Here is a 23,748-nt window from a genome sequence, read left to right as displayed (position 1 = left end):
ATCAGTGATGGGGTTAGAGGGGATGGAAAGTATTGGGGAAAAGCAGGGAGAAAGAAAGTTTTTAAAAAATCTCTGCCTCAGCAAAAGTTTTCATTAAAATTTTAGACAAATGATCCCTGTGTCCTTCTCCCTTGCTGCCTGGGGCTCCATGCTATTTCTATGCAAATAACAACCTCGTGGTTTATATCTTATTATTTCCACCGGAGCTGCAGCGACTTGACCTGAGACGTGTAAGAGGTGGGATGGGGTGGGGAGGAGGGAGGTGGAGAGCAGAGAGAAAGAGAAAGAAGGAGAGAGGGAGGAAGGGAGAGAGAGATGGAGTGGGTGCTCACTCAAGTGTGAAAAAATATTGTCAGGAGTAAGCGTTAAGAACAAAAAAAAAAAAATTGCAGGGATAACGTGTTTATTTCAGCACCCCCCTCCGCCAAACCAGCACCTTTTAAAATTCATTGGGCATCAGGCGATCATGCACAATCCATCTGCTTTCACTTTATCATTTGCATTTCATGCCTTCTGGCTTTTGATGTGCTGATACTTTGATGCAGTCAGGAGACACGCATTATCATTATTTCAATTTTCAAAGGGGTCAACGGGATCGGCACTGGCACACACAAGATTTTTCCCCCAACAACCTCTGTGTACCCCTCTTCTTATTCTTCACCCCAACATATAGCATAATGGAGGAAGCCTCAAAAAGGTAAGGGTCAAATGTTTATAGTCTAAGATCATATATAAGCTTGCATTTATGCCTGTCTACATTTACACTTTATATAGGTACACAAATACTATAAACAAAATGGCTAAGGCTTAAAAGGGAGCCTTCACAGCATTTCAAACACACAAAGACTTTCTCATACACAGATACTCAGAGATGAGCAGACAGAGAGAGGGATCTATAAGCAAAATACAGAAACAAAGAGACAGAGAGATCAGCACTCAAACAGAAAGACATATACTCAGAATGTCTTGAGACAGAGAGATAACTACAGAAAGAAAGGCAAATAGAGCCCAGAAAGACATGAGCACAGACAAAGACAGAATATGCACAAGGAGTGAGTCAGGGGACGCAATCTGAGCACAGTAGCTCCAGAATAGTTTCCTTTTTCATACCTGATAAGCAAAGGGGCTGATAGGACATTCGTAATGAATGTCTATGAAATCAGATGTCTTCCAGCAATATGACTATACTTAAGAGGTGTTGACAGGAAGATAGTGAAGCAGGGGAAGCAGGATTAGGTAACATCTATAAACGATTACTCCCTTCAGCTAAAAATGATCATGTCCTTCTGGAAATGAGCAGTGTTTGGTAAGTTACAACAGCTTGACTTGTCTTTCTTTCTACAGCTAGGCTTTTCCCTTAACAAGTGGCTCTTCAAGCTAGGAAGAAGGTGAATATACTGAATTTAGGAAGAACAATTCAGTCAAATTTTAAGAAAAATATCCATAAAATTTTCTTCATGGCACAAATGAAATGGAACTTTCAGGCCCCCCCACAAAAATCCTCAAAACCAACAATCTTTGATTTTTATAATACTCTTTATGGATAACACAGTATCTATGTGCATAAGCTTTATGCATAAAGCTTAATGTAACAAGATGCTTTTCAGAAATTATCTCTCTATCCATGTATGAAAATATAATAAAAAACATTCAAAATATCCTCATAGATAATGGTACCTAAAACTCTTTTCAATGTTCACCAATATCTTATCCTAAGAGAAACTCTAAAAAAATTTTTTGAGACACTTGGGTGTTTCTCTCACTGCAGTAATCTTCAGTAGGGGCAGTTCATGTTTTGTTTTTGTTTTTGTGGTACCGGGGATCGAACTGAGGCCCTTACTGGGGCAGTTCATAATCTTTATTTCTAGGCTAGTCTCCAAAAAGGAGGAAGACAGCCAAATTTGCTACTATTAACACTGCCTTCCCCTGGAGAGGAACAAACCTAAAGTATGACACAGAGTTCATATGAAGACATAGAACAAGCTGACTACATCAAACAATTTTCTAATTTATATCCCTAAAAAGGTAATTAGATCAATGGAATTATGAACTTTTTCTAAGTGGGAATGATAGATGGGACACTTAGTACCTATCCTTTCATTTAAAAATCAGGGTTTGATAAAAATGTCCTGCAAGTCACATAAACACAATACTCAATTTTATTGATTGATTGAGTTACTCATATTTTCTCATTTGAACATTACTACATTATTTCAAGATGGAAATTATTATCCCCCTTCAACAGGTAGGAAAGCTGAGGAGATAAAAGGTTATATAAGTTGCACAAAGGCAGCCAGCCCTGGACTATTCCATCATATTTTTCTGCCTCTAGAGAGAAAATAAATTTCTTATCCCTACAAGAGTCAGGAACTGCATTAACCTTTGTATATTCTAGTTTTCTTGGATGGTCTCACTCTTGGATATCACTACCCCCTTTAGAAAAGCCCCTTTGAACTTAGGTTAATAAGGCATAACTAAGCTAGGGTTGTAGAGTGATGATATGTGTCCTCACATTCATGAGGCCCTGGGTTCAACCTCCAGCATGTGGGGAGGTGGTAGTGGGGTGGGGCTGTAAAATGGCATAAGCCTCTCTCAGGAAGGGAAGATAAATGCCTATGTCATAGTTTTTCCCAACAAACCTATTCAATGAATTCATTCACCAATCTTCACACTGAATATTTACTAAGTACTTCCCCTATGTTTAAGGGACTACTGTATATGTTCCTTTTAAGAGGTGTATTCAGAATTTCTCAAAACACTAAAATTAGGTATTCTCAACACCTTATGTCAGTACTTAAATCTATGTTAAATAGGACTAGTACAACTAGACCCTGAGACAGCTCTGCCTGTGAAAATATATCTCCTGACATCCCTTATTTATAAGTAAGAAAAATAGAGTGAGTGGAGGCAGAACAGAAGCATTTGGGTAATTCCGTCTTTCTAGAAAGAGACCAGTACATGAGCTTTTTGGAATAGCGATTTTGTTGAATGAAATGAATGAAAAGGTAAGCAAGTCAATGGACTGGAATGATTGAGGAAGAAGGGAAGATACAAACTGAGGAAAACATTGATTAATTTACTTTACTCAGGATCTTGAACTAAGAATTCACGATAATCATTGAAGAGTTTAACATACTTTTCTCAAACCCTAGAAACTTACTTTGTTGAGGGCACCAGCTCCTGTTAAAATTAAGTGAGAATTCTCAACCTGGATGGTTCTCTGTCCCAGTCGAACAAGGTAAGCCCCAATTCCAATGGCCCGGCATGTCACCTTAAAAAAGAACAAATCCATATGTCACGTATTTACTTCCTCTCCCAAATTATAAATCTAAGGCATAAATAAAATATGGAAAATCTACATGAACAGAAATAAATACTGCTTTTTATGAAGTCTGTTTGAGTAATAACAATACAAAAATTTCTGGTCAAAGAAGAGACAAAATTCATCTAATAATTCTAGTAGCAGACATTTCAAGAATCATAGCCCCACTACTCGCCCATTTCACAGATGACTGGCATCCCCATTATAGGCATGAGCAAGGAAAGTACTGCAAAGAGAAGAAATTCAAGCTAAAAGAAATTCAAGTTTAAAACCTGGTAAAATATTTAGAGAAATGAATTAAAGGCTAAAACAAGTAAGTTTATTTGGAAAATTTGGTAGTTTATGTTATCATGTCTTCCCATTTTCATGTAAGATTAAATTACAACTTCAAGAAATACTTTTGTACTGGGTGTGGTGGCACATGCCTACAATTCCAGCACTTGGGAGGACAAGGCAGGAGAACCACTGTGTTTGAGGCCTGCTTGGACTACACAGTGTATTCAAAGCCAGCCTGAATTCCATAGGAAGACCCTGTCTCAAAAAAAATAAAAAGCTTTCATTTTGGACTGAATAACAGTGATGGAGGCAACAATAAACCTAGTCACATAGCCAGCTCTTCAGAAATTTCACATTCTGGGGGCTGGTGACATAGGTCAGCAGTGGAACATTTGTACAGCATATGTGAAGCTCTGAGTTTGGTTCCCAGTTCTTGGGGGAATCACATTCAAGAAATATTTACCAGGCTGATGGTGATAATCTCATCGTAGGCCAAGGAAGATTCTCCAGCAATCATTCCTGAACCTCGTAGGTTCTCTGTTCCAAGACCCTCTTCTTTCCCAATAATATCTGTTATCTTGTACCTATTAGATGGTCATAAAGCCCAAAAAATTAAACACAAAAACAACAATCCGTTAAGTGGAAAATCGTCATGAAAAAGCAACTAAAAACAATTGAAAACTTGTATTTAACACAAAGGCCTTAAAAATCTTTCTTTTATATTCTTCACTCATATGTCTTTCTTTTTAGTTTGGTTCCTATTTTATCTGGAAGCAATATACTATAGCAGAAAAAGCAAAATCTAGGATTAAGCAAATTGGTTTAAATTCTTATTCTGACATAGGCAGTGATGTGACTCTGGGGTAATAATACATCTGTAGAATGGAGATATTACCTACCTTTAAGGATTGACATGGGAATTAAAGCAACAAGGAGAAAGCTTGATCTAACTGGCCATCAGATTTTAGATGCCCTTTCTTACTTTTCTGAACAAGTTTCTTAAAAGCAGGGTCAATAGATATCACTATAATAAGCAACTGATTATGTCAAAATTTCGACTAAAATGAATTAAAAAATTCAAATACAGGGGTAATGGAAATGCTCAATTTAGTTTCAAGTAAACAATTCTCTTTTCCAAGATAAGGATGAAGAGAAAGGTCAAATTATACTTTCATTCTTGGTCTTTCACAGTTACCAAGTGTATACATGAGGGTTCTTGGCTATAGTTCTCTGGAGGGGCAGGTAGAATGTGTATAGAAGTGAAATGCTAGCCAAAGTGTCCAGAAAGCATCTTGCGGATCTACTGGGAGTCCCTCATCTGTCTTCCTAGCAGGGGATTAAGAGTGATAGCTGATAATGGGAAATGGGAGATGGGGAATGCAACTAATAAAAGAAAGGAAAACTACAAGGTTAGAAGTAGAGATGAACATAATTATTTATGGTTCCATGTATACTCAGAAGGCTTAGCACTGGGCACAATTTTACAAATTGAAATAATAAATAAGTATCCCATAGTGGCTCTTAAACCACTTCCTCCTATAATATTTCTCTGTTCCCTTCTTTCTGTCCAGCCCTCCATTAATTCCACCTCTTTGCTCTTGCTGTTGGTCTGAGTCTTTGCATTTCTGCTCCTCAGATTCTTCTAGCTTTCATTTTTAGCCTCTCCTAATAGTCAATAATTCTCCTATTCTTCCTTTTGTTTTATATCTAGATCTTAGAGTCTAGAGTTATAGTATAGATGAAGATAATTTTCCTTAAGGAGCTAATGAACCACAATCATTTGGGGAGGGGTAATGTGCATATTACATGAAAAAGAATTAAAATTTTCCATTTTATGCTTTCTGACCTGAGTCTTCTATGCATGGAGCTATCATTCTTTAAAGTAGAACTAAATTTTAATATGACAATAGGCCTTTACATTACAATTAACAATTAACAATACATGTACAGGATGTTTGATCCTTACAACAATCCATTGTGATAGGGAATATCATTTTCATACAGATAGTAATAATAATAACCAGGATATTTAATTGCTTACTATGTGCTCAGAACTGTATTAAGGGCTTTGGTTCATCTTTCAGATAGGAAACCCCAAAGAAGAAAAAAATGACTTATTTTTTAGCAAAAGTAATATACAAAATAAATGGCTTTCACAAAAGCCAGTAATAAGTAGTTAAAAATATATATAGCAAAAGAAAAATCCTATCCAGATTAGGAAGAAAAAATACAAAATATTTAGAAATAAACACAAAGAAAGTAGCAAAATTCCACTGTACCTATACTGAGCTGCAAAATGTTCCAGGACAGCACAGTGAACCTCTAAGGATAGTACAGGATATTTTTAATTTTTTAGAGAAACACTTTGACATTTGACATCTGTTGGACTCCATGTGAATGACTAGCTCTATGCAGTGCATGGTTTAACATTAGTCTACATTCCTTTTGACAACGCCCTATCTTTACAAAGCCAGTTTTTTGCACTTTGTAGGAAAAAAGCAAGGTCTACACAAAAATCAATGAAGAACAAGAAATATGAGTGGCTAATCCACGGTGCTTCTAAAGTTAGGGCTGTTACATAGATACAAACATCCCACTAGTAAGTACATAATTATTTAAGAGTAAAATAATATTTCTCAATTCATGTGAATTATTTTATTTAAAAAATCATCAAGTTGTTAGGACATAAACATTCAGTGGGCCAGGGGTTTAGTTCAATGGTTTTGCTCGAGTTTGATCCCTGGTACCAAAAACAACAACAAAAATGCAGTTATTAGAGTTTTCTATATAATTGACAGAAATACAGTATTAGAAAAATCCCTTAGCCTTGGGTTGTGTGAAAAAAAATCACTGAGCTGCTACAGGTCCCATGAACCGACAAAGTTTGAGAACCTCTGGCATAACCTATAAGAAAACTATAAATCTTAAAAAAGACACTTGAATAAAAAGAAAATCATCGGGTGGGGATTTAGCTCAGTGGTTTGGTGGCCTGCCTTGCAAGTGCAAGGACCCAAGTTCAATCCCTGGTACCAAAAACAAAGAAGTAAATAAAAAAGAAAATCATAGTATGCTTCTTCTGGGGGAAGAGTTAATATTAGGAGGGAAGAGTTTATATTAGGAAGATATCAGATCTTCACAAATTAATGTGTAATACTAATGCAATGAGAATAAAAATATTATGAAAGTTTTTGGGAACTAATTTTATAAGAATCATTCCATACAAAAAGGGCAAAAATAGCTAAAAAGACTTAGGGAAAAATTAAGAACATGAAGAAATCTGCCCAACTAGAATAGTTCGAACAGCATGCCATTACCACAGGGATAGATAGAACAAAAAATAAGAACATATGAATTATGCAATAAATAGAGTTGGAGGAATTAACATTCTAGAAACTACTTGCACAGAGATTATAAAAACATTCAGCTTCACTGGTAATAAAAAATACAAGTTAAAATAACAATTGCCATTTTTATCCTATTTTATTAATTGACAATAATCTATGTTGCCAAGGGTAGAGAAAAATTAAAAGAGAGGAAACAAGCACTATCACATACTACTAATTAGAAAAGCAGATCTTGGAAGGACAATTTGAAATTACTTTTAAAAATCCTTAAAAATGGACATCTTTTTTGTTTTTCAGTACTGGGGGTTGAAACCAGGGAGCACTGAGCTATATCTCCAACACTTTTTTGTTTTGGTACCGGGGATTGAACTCAGGTCCTTGCACTTGCAAGGCAGGCCACTGAACCGCTGAGCTAAATCCCTGGCCCTCCAACACTTTTTAAAATTCTATTTTGAGACTGGATTTCCCTAAGTGGCCCAGGCTGGCCTCAAACTTGTGATTCTTCTGCCTCAGCCTTCCCAATAGGTAGCAGAATAGGCATGTGATACCATGCCTAGCAGAAATATTATTTACCCAGTATTTTTACTTCTAGAAATTAACCCAAAGGAAATAATCAAACATACTCATAAGTTTATATAAATGAATCTTTAGCCCAGGGGCACAATAGTAAAAAACTGGAAATAGCCTGAATATTCAGATATGACATATTCATTATGATGAAGTACTATGCAACCATTAACATTCAAATATTTTAAGGCAGGTGTGGTAGTGCATGCCTGTAAGCCCACCACTAGAGAGGCTGAGGCAGGAGGATTGCCACAAGTTTGAGGCCTATCTGGGCTACACTGTGAGTTCAAGGTCATCCCAACTACATAGCGAGATCCTGTCTCAAAAAAAAAAAAAAAGTTAAGAACATAAAAATTTCTCTAAAAACAGTTTTTAGTGAACAGAAAAAATTCAAAAGAAAATCTTATTATAATCCCAATTATGTTGAAAACAGGGTATGAATGTAGAAAAGACATTAAAACTATATAAATTCCTAATTGTGACCTTAGGATCAAACTGTGGCTGATTTTTTTCTTCATAATTGTCTACATTTTAAGTTTGCTAGACTGAATAGGTATTATGAACACAATTTAAAAACCTCAATCAATAATGTCTTTCAGCTAATAAGTGGTAGACATAAGAGAAAAACCTAAGACATCTAGATTAAGGTAACAATCTTCACTGCTCTTCAAGGTCATGATTAGCAGCAGAACAATAGGGAAAAAATAATATATTCTCTCTTTTTTTAGTCATGGCCAAATTATCTTGATATATAAATACTTACCTGGATTCTCCTTCATCCTCCACATGTTCACAGTGGACAGAGTTAAGAGCACTGACTCTCTTATAATCTTGAGGGGTCAGATATAAATACTTGTATCCCTGTGAAGCACAAATAGTTTTAACTCTTTATTTACCATTGTCACATAACTGAAGACAGAGCAAAGCATGCATAATAAGCTTGTTCCAAAGGTAGCTTTAAACTGCTGTCACTTCTTCAAGTTACCATCTAATAGGATATTAGCATAGATCTCCTTTAAAAGACAGAAGTATTTTTTTCAGTTCCTGTTTTCAGCCTGTCCTCGAAACAAGATACCTTGTAACTGCAATTGCAAGTATATTCTATTGATTTCAATTCAATAGGGGCAAAGGGTCATTTTCAGATCTTTAGTGACACTTCTATTAAAGATATTAACATGAATTAAAGACTTATGCGAATAACTATTCTTCACTCTCTCAAATCTCTACATAAAAATTTATCAAATCATTGGGTAAGTAATTGTACATGGGTAAGTAATAACTGAGAGGATCATAAATCTAGAAGATTCAATATTAAAATCAGAAGTCTAGCCAGGCATGGTGGTGCATGCCCATAATCCCAGCACTTGGGAGGCTGAGCCAGGAGGATCGCTGTGAGTTCAAGACCAGCCTGGGCTACATATTGAGTTCCAGGCCAGTCTCAACTACATATGAGACCCTGTCTCAACCCCGCCCCCCAAAATCAGAAGTCTATAGAGAGCTAATAGTGAACTAATCTCTTTTGCTTTTTTCAATCCTTCCTAATTACATTTATAACATTATATTATTTCATAATTTACTTGTATACATACATATCCATACTGTATTCTTACACAAAGTACAATGACGTGGTATGTGTCTAACATGCCATATGTGTATACAATTCAGTAGTTTTTAGTATATTCATATGTTGTGCAACCATCACCACTAATTCTAGAATGCTGTCATTACCCTCTCGCCAAAAATCTCATCATAATGGTCAGCAGTCACTATCAATTTCTACGTATTTTTTGAATGAATTTTAATGAACTGCAGTCTACATGCAATAAATTTTATCAACTTTAAACATTACAATTTGATGAGTTCTGAACATCTATATACTTGGGTGACCACTACCACAATCAAAATACAGTATATTTCTATCACCTCTTAAACAGTCTTACATGTGAAGATGTTAAGGACACCAAAGGAAAGTGAGAAAAGAAAAGCCAGGAAGGTGGAGAGATAGAAAGACAAAGAGGGCAATTCTAAGGTCCTGGAAGCCAACAAGAGAAAGTATTTCAAGGATGAAGGAGTGTTCAACTGTGTCAAATGCTGCTGAATCATCAAATAGCTAAGATGAGGTCTAAGAATTCATGTGGAATTTAGCAATACGAAACACTGATAACCTTGACAAAAGCAGCTATAGTGGAATGGGGAAGTTTCACTGAAGTAGGTTTAAGAGAAGAGTATATGGAGATTCCAAGACAACTCTTCTCACCATCCCCTCCTTTCAGTACTAAGGATTAAACCCAGGGTGTCAGCCATGTGAGGAATGCATTCTACCAATGAGCTATATCGCTAGTCTTTTTCATTTGATCTGAAAATAGGATCTTGCTAAGTTACCCAAGCTGACATTAAACTTGCAGTCCTCCCTTCTTGGTCTCCCTAGTAGCTTACATTTCAGGTGTGCAACCCCATGCCTGGCTTGAATAGACAACTACTCTAAGAAGTTTTGCTGTAAAAGGAAAAACAAAGTGGAACAAGGGTGGTGTCAAATGCTGCTAATAATAAGGCTATATATGAGCAAGTGCTTGTATGCTAAAATGATAAATACAGAAGGAACGGAAATGCAGTGATGCAATAAAGAGGCAGCAGTGCTCATGTACATAGGTAAGTTGGCAAGAAGGGAGATCGAGTACATAAGCAGGGGGGTGGCCGTGGAGTGGAGGAAGGATTGTTCATTCAATGCACAGGAGAGAAAGCAGAGAGGAAGTGTAAGATGTAAAACTAGTCAAAGCTTGTGGAGCCCTCTTCTGATTCATTTTGTATCTCAGTAAATAGGGAACTAAGGTCTGATATTGGCTCTGAGTGAGAATGCGGAAAGAGAGTATGAGGGTTTGAGGAGAAAGTAGGTGTGAAACTGTCTTCCAGGAGTTTGGTAAGTTTGAATTGAATTTAGAATAAGATCAATTAACAGAACTGTGTGTTTTTCTCTCTCAGTATTCAGCTATGCAGGTGCACACACAGGTGAGAGTAGATGGAGAGAGATTTAAACAAGGTTTTTATAAAGGCACAAAGTAAGCAGAATGGAGAAGCAAAAAAAAAGTTGAGGGTGAGATTATAATGGCTAACCTTGGAATTTAAGCTAAATAAGAATAAGATGTAAGGAGGGAGTGGAGAACAAATGGAGGGGTGGCAAAGAAAGGGATACTTGAAATTGAGATTATTGGAAATAAGATACTGAGCTAGGTGGGAGGATAGGACCATTAGAAGAGAAGTCCAAGATCCAAGAGAAGGCAGATTATGGAAGGGTTATATGAATACAGCATTCACAAAAATTATCATGACTAATAGCACTGGAGAAAGCAAGTGCCAGGAACTAAAAGATATAAATAATGAGGGGTTGTGACCAAAGTGTTGGGAAGCACCCTAAGAAGGAACAGTGGTAGGACAACAGCACAATCTTATGACATGAGATTCAAAGATGTGATTTTTTTTCAGGAAGAAGGGAGAAGAAAGGGTCTGGAAGTAGCAATGAGGTTCCAAGAAAACTGTAATCCCTCTTATACTACTAAGGCTCAGTAGTATAAGGGAAACCATGTCTTTACAGAAAAAATAGGTCTCAAATAGGGCCAGGTGGGTTGGAGAAGAAGATTTTGTTAATAACTGATCACAATCCTAAAAGTCAGAGAAGAAGAGTTTAAAGATACATATTTTAGGTTTAGCATGTCTTGTGGTAAATGCATTCCTATTATTTTATCTAATGTTCAACCAAAGAAACATCCATCTATTTTAAAGCTGGAGGAAAAACTGAATGAACATATTAAGAAACAATTTGTCTCAAAGATGGTGTCTTAAGGAAATTTTGTAACTTTATTTATATCTAATTTTCATTAGAAAGACTGACTTTTGAATTTAAACTTCTTCCTTTTCTCCATCTTTTACACATATGCATGTGTGACACAAACACACATGTGCACGTGAGCACACATTGCCATACAATACACTGAAGTATTATCTCTCTTAGCCTGTACCTTGTAAGGGTCCTCAGGATCTACCCAGGCCACATGAAACATATGGCGAATTTCTTCTGCTAGCCCAATTCTTGCTCCACTGTTGGCGGCCACATAGATGCGTGGAATACCCTCTGCTCTGGCAAGTTCAGAAGCTCTGAGAAACAGCAAATCTTCCTGGGGCCCAAAGGACCCAATTCGGTATGTGATGTCATTACCAATAACAATGATATCCCGGCCTTCTGGATATTCGGGACTTTTTAGGGTCATTTTCCAAGATACCATGCCAATCTGCAAAGATATCAACCAACAAGTGAATGCAACAAGTGAGATTTTTATTTTTCAGGTTCCTTCAAAGCATGACACTATAACTAGACACATCCTTCATGGGAAAGTGTGTACTGCTGAAGAACTAAGCTCCCTGTTAGAAACTAGAAACATTCTAATACACTATTTAGATTTTCTGAGAAAAGCTGGAATACTATGTATTCTAAAGCTGCTTAGTTCCTTTTGGGGCCTACTCAAAATAAAAGTCTAAAATGCAATTAAGATATGTGTGGAAGAACACCATAGTAGTGCAAATTAAGTGTACAATCTTACTATATTAAGAAACTATTTCCAGCTTTAGTGAGATTGGTTCCAAGAAACCTTTAACACATAAGGGACCAGAAAAAGAACCATATTTCATGGACTGGACAACTCTTGTGATCCGAGATCCTTTTATTATCCTCCTGCATTTGATATGAAAAATAGAAATATTCTTTAGTGGTTTGCTCCAGATATCTTCCAGTTCTGCAAGAATTTACTATTGCTCAATACTGCATTTTTCCCCCCAGTACCAGGGATCAAACTCAGGACCTCGTGCTTGCCAGGCAGGTGTAATGCCACTGAACTACAACTCCCAGAAACACTGCATTCTTGAGAGTGCCTCTTGCTGCTTTCTCTCAGCACCAGAAAACCAACAGATGAACAGAACTAATCTTCTGCTGTACTGTGATAAATGTAACTCTCTGCTCTCTATTTGGTAGCAGCTAACAAGCCACACAAATGATACCTACCTAAAAGGCAGAGGTGGTGTGTCTCTTCCCAAACTCTCACAGCCCTCTCCTCTTTTAATCTCCTATATGAAAACTAGTCAATCTTTCCATTTGTTTATTCACTAGTTTCATTTCTTTTCTATTCATTTACACCCCAGTTACAGATGCAGTTTTTCATGTCTGCCTGTGTGTTTCCCATATACTTGGTTGGGTAAGTGATGCTTCTCATTCTATTTTTCCCATTTCTGCCTCGTATCTTCCTCCCTTCCCCCACCACTCACCTGCCAAAACAAAGCCTACCAGATGAGCATTCCTGGTCCTGCCTAATGGAGCCCAGCCACACATCTGCAGCCTTGGTCCCTCATCCCCAGGCTGCTGCATATCACCTCATTGGGGAGCTGGCCATCAAGAAGGGCCATTAACAGATGTAAATAGCAGCATCCCTGGAAAGCCACATGCATCACCCAGACTCAACCGGGCCAGTGATCATAAGCTCTGAGTACACATTCCTCAATCCAATTGCACATCCAATGTAATCAGGCTGGTTGAGGCATTCCACACAGCTATTTGTGAGTCTCAGCATCAAGAAATATATATGAAATACTCACAGATAAATATAAGCTATTTAATATATTATACCATTGGCCAAATACAAATCAAAACGGATATAATACACAGGGAAAAATCCAATCACTTTCTGAGATAAGGTATTGCTCTATCTGCTCACTAAAGACAGACAAGGAAAGGAGAAACACATCATTAAAAAAATAGCATGGAGAACCCCAAATATCAGGATAATTTTGGTTGTGTTTCTTAAGAGAGTAGTTTATATAATACCTATATGTAGTGAAATATTTTATCTGCTTTCGCACGTGTTCCTCTAGCCCAACTGCTCTTTTGTTTTTCAGGAAAGAAAAGCTATTTCCTGTCTACTTTCCTCTAAATGCATTTGTAGTTAGGAAAATTGGGTTTTACACCAAATTTTATGATATATTAACCTCAGCCTTCTAGGCCAGAAGCAGTTTAGATACAAACCTGGAAGAATCTATTTTAGCAGTTGTGTGCTAATGCAAACACTGTAACTATGTGGCACTGGGCAGGCAAATAATACTCTTATCTTTTGTTATTACCTGGGGACTCTAACTGTGTCACTTGGGCAGTCAGTTCAACAATTGGCCAGGTCATTATGCTTGCAATATTGACTTCTAATTAGGTGTCAACACAGCAGCACCAAGAACACACTACTCTTTATCAATGTCTTCCCAAAGTGTGTTCCTCATCGACCACACTCCCCTCCCACCTTAAAAAGTATCATTACAGAATGGAAAGTGGTATCCCAGCCTTAGTATAGCAAGATTCTCTACTGAAGAGATTCAAGTTTTGAGTTAGCACAATGGATAAACATCTAAAGAAAGCTTTTGTTGTTCAATTTATATTAAGATTTGGCTGTCACTGATGTCAAACAATAGGGCATATAATGGTGAACATGAACTTTGGAGTTAACCAAACTCAGATTTAAATCTAAGATGCATTGCGTATTAACACTGGAACCTTGGAAACATTATTTAACCTTACAGAATTTTAATGTCCCCAGGTGCAAAATTATGAATGGATTTGATGAACAAATTACTGGAAGCAGAAATCTATTGTTAAGTTTAACATACAAAGTTTGCCATTTTCGCTCCCTTTAACCTGTCCAAATCCGATTTCAAAAGGTTCATTCAAATTCCATTTCCTCAATAAAGCTTCCTCTAGCCCAAAGTGACTCTTCTCTTCACCAATCTCTTACTAAGACTTTCATGTAGAAAATCTAATTTTAAAAAGAGAGAATCTATTTGATAATCAGACATAACCTGCCTAGGACTCCTTTTAGCTTATGTCTTGAACCACTGTATCTCCTCTAGTGCCTTGCAGGATCCCTACTACACAATACAGGAGTTTATAAATACTTGCCAGATCCATAGTTATTTCATTTTAAGAAATGATATTTGGACTTAGTCAACAACATGGGCTTAGAACATGGTCCAGCACTAATATCTGGAGAGTATAGGATAAAAATCCTAAATATCATCACTTTATTTTTACAAGTAGCTATATTAAATGAACATCTATTACACGCTGCACTACACTATAAGTTGACAAATATTGAGTTATTAAGGGCTTAAGTAGAGAAGTCAAGCTGTCATTCCAAATTTCAGCTTTAAATTAGCTGTAAAACCTTGGACAAACCAATTCTTGATAGTAACACCTTTCTGGAAGGGTTGTTGTAAGAAGGACCACAACTAGTACAGAGTCTGGTTTGTTTGTTTGTTTGTTTATTTATTGGGGGGGGTTGAGGCAGGGTCTCACTACAGAGTTGAGACTGACCTGGAACGCACTATGTAGCCCAGGCTGGTCTCGAACTCACAGCGATCCTCCTGCCTCAGCCTCCCAAGTGCTGGGATTATAGGCGTGCGTCACCATGCCCAGCTCAGAGTCTAGTTTACAAAAGCCCGCAAAGGTAGCTATAACTGCCATAAGGAAACCCAGGTACAGACTAACTAATTTGTTCTTACAGCTACTGGGAATTATTTGTTTACTTATTTGTTTTTGTGATACTCTGTATTGAACACGGGGGATGTTGAGCTACATCCCTATCCTTTTTTTATTTTATGACAGTGCCTCACTAAGTTGCCCAGGCTGGCCTCAAATTTATAATCTTTCAGCCTTAGACTACCAAAAAACTGGGATTACAGATGTGTTCCATCACCCCTAGCAGAATTATTTATTTTTTTAAACGTTCACAGAAAAATACAGATTTTTCTTTACTAGAGAGATTAAGGAAATATATTCCACATTAGTTCTGCTGCTTTTAGGTGAATGCATATGGAATATGAACAATTATATCACAAACATGAATGTCACTGACCCTTAAACTCTAGGACATTCTTTTAAAAAACGTATAGGAAATAAAGGTCTTAATTTAATAGAGTTGTACCAATATTAATTTCTTAGTTTTGATAATTAGACTGATTACATTGGATATTAAATATTAGGAGAAGTTGAAGCTGAGGGTATACAGTAAATGCTTAGCATGCATGAGACACTAGGTCTAATCACCAATACCAAACAATATATTAGAAGATGGGCAAAAAGTATAAGGGAACTCTTTGTACTATCTTTGTAACTTTTCTAAAAAATCCAAAATTATTTCAAAACAAGAAGTTAAAAAGTAAATATCACGATGTTTTTGAAGGTAAGTAAATTGGATATCAAGGTCACTGTTAGTATTCTGTACAGTCTTATAAAGTGCTATGAAGAATATAAATAGCATTTTATTTATTTATTTATTTATTTATTTTTATTTTTTTATTTTTTTAGGCGGGGACTGGGGATCGAACTTGGGACCTTGCACTTGAGAGGCAAGTGGTGGAACCACTGAGCTAAATCCCCAGCCCCCTATAAATAGCATTTTAAATTACCCATGGTATAATATTAAATTAGAAAAGGTAGGGTATAAAACTGTATGCATATTATAATCAGGCAAAAAAAAAAAGCAAAATGGTTAAGGGTAAAGAGACACTGAGCTTAATCTATTAATAGACTCCCAAAAAACTACTATTCATTTTACTATTCACACAACCTTAAGTAAGTTACTGACTTTTCTGTGCTTCAGTTTCTTCAGTAGTAAATAGGTGTAATAACAACCTACTGTGTCAGTTTGTATGCTATGTCCTAGAATGGTACATGCATATAGTAAAAATACATATTTTATAATTCTAGCTAAAAGTATTCTTAGAGGAAAACAAAAAGTAAAATGAGATGATAATTATTAGGATGATGGAATTGTATGGCTGTTCCCCCCCTGCCCCCATTTCTAAACTTTCCTTTTCTTTAAGGCAAGGTCTCACTGTGTAGTCCAGGCTGGAACTGAACTCACTATGCAATCCAGGCTGATCCTGAAATTGTGGTGCTCCTCCTGCCTCAGCCTCCTGAGTGCTAGAATTACAAGCATGTGCCACCACACCAGGTCTCCTTTAATGTCTTTATATTCTACTGATGTCTTTTTAAAAGTTTCTTAAGGAGGGAAAATTTCACCAGCATAATGGATCTCCCATATTTGAGAGAAACTAATTCTAGATTTCAATCATATTATAATAGATTGTATTTATGTAAGATTAAAAAGAAAAAAACAAAGATAAAAATTAAAAATCAGGATCACCTCAAAAGAAAATCAAGAACTATCTTATTTTGTTGTTGATATTATCTCATTTTTTAAAAAGAAATGCTCTGCAATGATGGGGCTTAATGTAAACATATGTATATATATAGGTTTATACAATATTAATATCTGCCTGAGAAGTAACTGCTTCAGTGTTTTTCTGGTCTGATGGTTAAATACATATTTATACTTTTAAAGTCAATATTTGTACAATAGACAAGAACAGTGCCTATCAGCTAAATACATATTTAGGACTGTACCACATGTATTACAAACATGTACTAAAATCGAAAGCTTATATTTATACAAAGCCTTTCATCTTGAAGGGGGCTAAAGAGCTTTACAAACATATGTACATAAAAGGACGTTTGCGCTGATAGACAGGCAAGGTATCAATCACTTCCCTATTTCTTCTCACAGTACTGGGTAGGAACACATGGTGTCAACAGATGCAGGTCTGTAACAGCTGCAAAGACATGTAACACAATAATCCAGTTGTGATGCACAGTCACTGAAAGGAGAATTGCAACCTGAGAATAGCAACGGCTCTCCTCAAGTGCAGAAGCACCACAGCCATTTCCAGCATTGTGTTTTTAAATTATTCTCTACCAAACTCAACTAATCACTTGACAAAATTGAATTTGATACTGGAAATGGCTTCTGAATGTAAAATACTTTCTGTCTGATGATGAACACTAGGTTGAAAAACACTTTCCTCTGCCCTTGTTAGATTTGGGGCAGGGAGGGGTATGGGGGAGGCTGTTCACAACATTCATGAGAAATGGCTCAAAATAGTCTAATATTCTGAGGCTTTGCCTCAGTGGATTGTGCCATTACTTCAGAAGAGTCATACCCCCAACCCCATTTTAATTAGGACAATGTAAATGTTTCAGTCAAATTACTTCATATAGATGGCTCTGTCAATATTATTTACACAATGAAGATTTTATATCACGAGTTCTGGATGGATAGAAGTGGAGGAGATGTATCTCGTGCAATAGGGAAGAAGTCCAAGGGAAAAGTGAGAGGGTTGAGAAAGAGGGGAAGGACAAATAAGTAGAATAAAGATACAGCATGTGCAGGAACTTAGTAACCTCAATTAATGTAAACATTATATGCTATAATATGAGCTAAGATTAATAATATCAAGAATGAAAAATGGGATGGGGAACTGAAGGAGTGAGGGTGGGGGAGGGCTAGGAAAGGGGATTTAAAAAAAAGCCATGGTATGTACATGTAACCACTCCCCAAGATGATTATAAACTGTGTGAACTGCAAAACGTACTAAAAAAATAAAAAATTAAAACCAAAAGAAATTCCATCATTTGAATCCCCCTTTTCCTATCTTTTCTGTTTTTCTCACATTTTTACTAGATAAAAAATGATAATCAAGGACTAAAGGCTGAGTACGACTGAATGACTAAGGAAACAACAAAAAGTAACCTGTAGCTTACTTGTGTGAGTGGATAGGGTTGCTGTTTACAGAGTTTCAGATTCAGGCTTCTCGGCAATGGAAGCACCAGCATCTTCTTCCTTGCTCAGGCACTGACTAACCAAGTGATCTTTATGCACTTACTAAAAACTGTGTTTTCACTAATCTAGCCATGGATAATTTTTTTGTTTTTAAAAAAATTAATTAAGTTTATTGGTATATTTTAGATATATTCATATTCTGTTTATTGGTATATTTTAGATGTATACATACAATGATCACATTAATCACAGGGAACGTGTACCTGTGCCATTAATAATTTTTAAGACTATTTTATTTTAGATGATGTTTTTCATAACAGAATTTCTAATGAACAGGTTTCATAGGTTTTATTAGGGTTATCAATCTAAGCTAATTATCTTAAAGTGAAAAAAGGAAAAGCTATAGTAAATAAACTAAGAATTAGCAGAAATAATTATTTGTTTCCTGAGGAAGAAAACATTTCTCTGGCATCATCCTGATCCTGGAATAAACACACTTAAGTGAGGGAGGAGGGAATGGGGAGGAGAAAGAAAGCAGAAAAGAACAGTCTTATTTAACTGTTTTTATGTTGGTAAAATGATTTGTGCTGTAGTATTTCCATAAGAAGTGGGACCATTATTTTCCTGTAGAAACACATTTGGTTTGAAAAGTATCACTGGACAGGACGCGAAAATCAAACCAAATGAATTATTCACAACCTCCCATCAGAGGTGATCATTATTTCTGATGCTCCAAACAGTGATTAGGATTCTGCCCTGAGATGTCATTTTCTCGCTGAGTAACACCAGCGATACAGAAAGGCATTATCTATCTATCTACCCATATATGTATTTTTTCTCCTGGGAGGACCTTGGTTTAATATTACTATAACAGATACTAAAAATATGATAATATTAACCTTTATTCTGGTGGTACCCATAAAAGCTATTCGTCTGACACAAAGTGTCAATACTAATCATAACCCAAAATTAACACCAAAATTGACATCAGCATTAATTGTACTATCAGTGCAAACAGAATGTGCAAGCTCACTTGGGCACCTCCTAAAGCTGCTGCTGTTATAAAATAAAACAATAGTGTTTAACACTGTAAAACAAAAGCTCAACAAGGAAATTTGAAAAGAGAGCAAAAAGGCAAAAAATGACAGGATTTTGTTTTTTGAGGGTTTGAGAGCACCCATCAGTTCTAGCTGGGCTGTGGGAGATAAAAAGGAAGCTCTGCTATAGTTGTCTTTCTTCTATCTCGATCCTTCGGGTTCACTTGTACCAACATCTTTCCATGCAGATTTAAATATAGGTTAAAGCATGGCTGAGATGGTGATGCTTTATTACTAATTTTCTACGCTGAAAATCTAAAACGAGTGTTTTTTGGCAGAGGCTCCAGTACCTATTGTTCTAATCCTACTAATGCCAGGAAAATGACTACCTTGCAAGGGGCCGGAGCAGCAATACAAAGAACCCTGGAACATTACAGTTGAAATGGATCTAGGTATCATCTGCATTATAGGAAAAAAAAAAAAGAACAAAAAACAAAAAACAAAAAAATCTAAGACCCAGAGACAAGGAATTGGAACTGGGGCTCCTTTTCAGATAGGTAACAAAATGTTATTTTTGTATCATATATAGAATATCACTTTTAACTCGTTAGTCTCATAATATAGTATGAAGAAATATCAGAAAATACTGTAAAGGTTTTAAAAGATGTATTTTTAAGCCATAAGGCAATGGAATATTTGACTTAATTTGTCCTATTTGTGAAAATTGTTGAAAAATGTCAACACTTTTCCACACTACATTATCTGCCAGATATAGCATTGTTCCACTACCTAGTGTTGTATGATAATATAAAAGAGCTCAAAACAATTTTCCTGCCCAACTGAAAAACTCTTTTCCATCCTTTGATAATTCAAAAATGGCTGAACAAACTTACCTCAACCCCTTTAAAATGTGATAAAAAGATAAGTATCATTTTTAGAACAAAAAATTTTCATCTTGCAGGTAATTTTGAAAAATATTATCAAAGATTAGAAATAATTTAAAATAGGATATTTATAATACTTATATACACAAAACCACAATAATTTTGCATCTGTACACACAGTAATTTATTGAGCATAATTTTTTTCTGGTACCAGAGATCAAACTTGGGACCCTGCACTTGTAAGGCAGACGCAGTGCCACTGAACTACATCCCCAGCCCCAGAGCACAAATTATTTTTAAAGAACATACAGTGGACTACATATAAGCCAATGGTATTTGAGAAATAGGACACAGGATTAATTGGTTGGTATGGAAATTAACCATGCTGTCCTACAATAGTTCTAGAAGCCTTGCCCATTAATCATAAGAACCAATGTTGAACTCTGGTGTTCCATACATCTTATCTTCTTGTCATCTGTTGCTGCCCTAATATTCATTATTGCCTGTAGTTGGTGCTGTAAAGTTTCTTGACATAGGGTATGATGTCAAATCCTTTTTCAGGAAAATCTTAAAATGTAAGACACGTACAAAAAAATGCTGGCAAGTACATTCTTTTGTTTAAGGGTTATAGACTTACTTTTCAAAAGAACTGTGGAAGTACTGCTTTAAGTGGGCTAGTGAATGGTATTTCCAATGTCAATCAAGCTCATTGAGCCTTGGTTTGCTAACAATGAAGTGAATCAACATCAACTAATCAACCTGATGAGAAATCTCCAACACCAGTAACAGTTATTCAGAAGGAATCCTAAGAAAAGTATATGCATCTCAAAAGAAGAGGGCTAGAAACTCATGAGAAGTTAATTCTATGGTAGGGAGACTTATTTTTCAAGATTAGCTGTAAATATTTTTCTAATGAAGGACCTAACTGGTAGAAGATGATTTTAGAAAAAAGTATGCAGCTAAATATGCTCATTTAGAATGGGGATAAAAGAGTATAATGATTATGAATAAATCTACCTTACCACATATTTCATAATGCATCTTTCTCTATACTCAGAATTCCTATCTTGCTAGGCCTGAAAGGATTCAAGATTTTTTTAAAGCCCTTCATAAAAAATAAGGCAAGTACAAATATAAATGTTTATAACTACCGTATGTGACCCTTTTATGCTGAGGATCTCAAAGTAGTTATATTCTCCCATCTTCAGTGATAGTTTGGTGGCTGACAGATTGTCCCCAGTCAGTGTACAGACCATGGTCCTATTTTTCCGAGGTCTATTTCAGAGTTCACCTGCACCACACTACAATTCAAATATCCTGTTTTTCTAACACATATCCAAAACTAATGACACTGACTTAATCTTTATACCTAGCATAAAAAGGTAAAATGATTTCAAAAGAATGAAACAAAAGAACAGTGAAATAAAATCTAAATTAACCTTACATTTATGAGGTTACTTTGAGGTTAAATTGATTCAAACAATGAATAAAAAATTTTCATAGTAAACTAGAAAAAATCTGGATCCTATGTTCATGGGAAATGGCAAGCCTTTCTTTACCCTGTCTGACAAGCATATCTATAGTTTCTCTAGACAATTTTAGACTATATTGGGTATCACTACAATTTCAGTCCAGAATAACCCAAGCAATTCCTTTGAAAGTATGGAACATGTCAACCAAGTGAAACAAGACAGAGGGTTATAGCAGTTTTTCTAAAATTAGAGGTCTTTTAGATTAAGAGGGCCAGTTTAAGAACTGTCATAATGGATATACTAATTAAATTGTTTCTGAGTCTTTTAGGCTTAGTTAATTGTACTAACTTCTTTCCTGCACCTAACTTCTAATTTTTTTACACACAAAAATTTCCAAGGGTTACATCAACATCTAAGTGAGAAATGCAGTCAAAATGGTTAAGATTTGCTGGCTGGCAGATGTGCGGAATCATCCCTTCATATTTTTGGATTTTTTTTTTGGTACCAGAGATTGAACTCAAGTCCTTGCACTTGAGAGGCAGGCGGTAGAACCACTGAGCTAAATCCCCAGGCCTTTGGTATTTTTTAAAATAAAAAAATAAAAAGACATTATGCTTTGAAGGTACTGAACAACAGCACACTAAACACTTAAATAATTAAATATGAGTACTGGTGAGACCAAGCATTCCAGAACTTAAATCCTAATTCCTATTTTTCCCTATACCATTTCACCACTGAGAACATAAAGCATAACTGAAACCAAGATATCAGACAATGGCAGTTAGTATTTAAACTTTAATTTATACTACTTTATTTCCTCTTTGATCATCCTTTCCTCAATAACTGTATAGAGCCAAATATGGGTTGAATGCATCTCCAAGCAGAGAGTTTAAACTGCCAATTGCACATTGTAAAAGCGTTAGAGAAAGCCTACTGTGCCAACTGAATAAAAGAGAAGAACACAAGTGAATTTGTCCCACCAAACAGAGAAATTCAAGAGGCTTGTTTAAATGCTACACTTCTAAGAAGGAAAAACCCTGACACCTAGTGCCTATCTGAAAAATTGAAACCTTGGAGTCACTACAACTTTTAAGTAAAATACCATGTGTGGAGGTGATTGTCAATTTGCATTCAATTTGGAATATATTTTCTCCTATAAGTTTAAGGAAAAAAAATTTTACATCATGAAAGAATGTCCGTCTCTGATTACTAATCCTTTTTTATATATGTTTACTGTACCTTTTATTAACGTCTTTTAAACACATTTTATCTCACTTTTCATTATGACAGGAGTGATGGGAGAGAATGTTAAAATGACCACGCTCTGAAATAGTAAGGAGAACCGAGACCTAATTTCTAGCAGCACTAAAATTACCACAACAGTTGCTAATCTATGATATCTTTCATCACTGCCCAATTTGGAGGTTCCTGATTTAATGCTGGAGCTGTTAAAAATAATATTTTAAGCACTAGTAATATATTTTAGATGAATATGAACATAGTCTTGAGAAGGCTAGGATTTTCTTTGTCCTCCCAAGCAAAGTTAAGTTGTTCTCTGTCAAGTCTGTTATAGCCCTTGGCTTGATCTTAGCCTGAGCTTTTTAATAACAGGATTTAGTGTGAAAAGCAGCTGCACCGGATTGTGAACTGTTACTCAAGATGTTCCCACCTTCAATTACAACTTCTAACAAATGATCAAAACAGGTTAGAAAACTGGCAGGAAAATGAAAACAATTCCTCTAAAATAAAGAAGTAGTAATGTAGAAATGTTGGTTAGCTCTATTTCTTCCGCATCCATGCTTAACAGCACACATTCATCTAGCTGTGTATTTACATATAGTGCTCATAACTACAACATCACAGCAGCTAGAAATGCAATCAGTTTAGTCTATGCTGCAAATTTTCCTCAATTTTCATTTTTACACGCAACTATTAAGAAAAATCCTGGACAACTCATCTTTAGGGCTATTTGAAAATACAAAGTTTACAGATTTGGTCTACATCTTTTTTATTCCTACTCTAAATTCATACTAAATGCAATGCCATTCAAATCTGACAAGAAAAATGTTTTCCATACTTTTCATCATGCATTAGGTAGCATTCCTTTTGTTAAATCTTTCTGGGGAAGGGACAACTAACAAAA

The 23,748-nt window shown here is 35.9% G+C and overlaps 1 protein-coding gene across 7 annotated transcripts in view; it reads right to left on the bottom strand.

The window, feature by feature from the left end:
- The window catches only part of Acaca (acetyl-CoA carboxylase alpha), a 281,891-nt gene that overhangs the window by 55,784 nt on the left and 202,359 nt on the right, over nucleotides 1–23,748 (bottom strand). For all 7 annotated transcript variants that reach the window (XM_033762915.1, XM_033762912.1, XM_010626803.3 and 4 more), the window contains 4 exons: nucleotides 11,523–11,792; nucleotides 8,273–8,370; nucleotides 4,062–4,182; nucleotides 3,161–3,271 (listed from right to left, as the gene is read on the bottom strand). In XM_033762915.1, the coding sequence (XP_033618806.1) occupies nucleotides 3,161–3,271; nucleotides 4,062–4,182; nucleotides 8,273–8,370; nucleotides 11,523–11,792 (600 nt within the window). The remainder of the gene's footprint in view (nucleotides 1–3,160; nucleotides 3,272–4,061; nucleotides 4,183–8,272; nucleotides 8,371–11,522; nucleotides 11,793–23,748) is intronic.

Source organism: Fukomys damarensis, unplaced genomic scaffold, assembly GCF_012274545.1.
Source record: "Fukomys damarensis isolate Sample0158 unplaced genomic scaffold, DMR_v1.0_HiC HiC_scaffold_13, whole genome shotgun sequence".
NCBI classification, from domain to species: domain Eukaryota; kingdom Metazoa; phylum Chordata; class Mammalia; order Rodentia; family Bathyergidae; genus Fukomys; species Fukomys damarensis.
The sequence above is the reverse complement of the archived record's forward strand: the minus strand, read 5'-3'. Positions and strand labels throughout refer to the sequence as shown.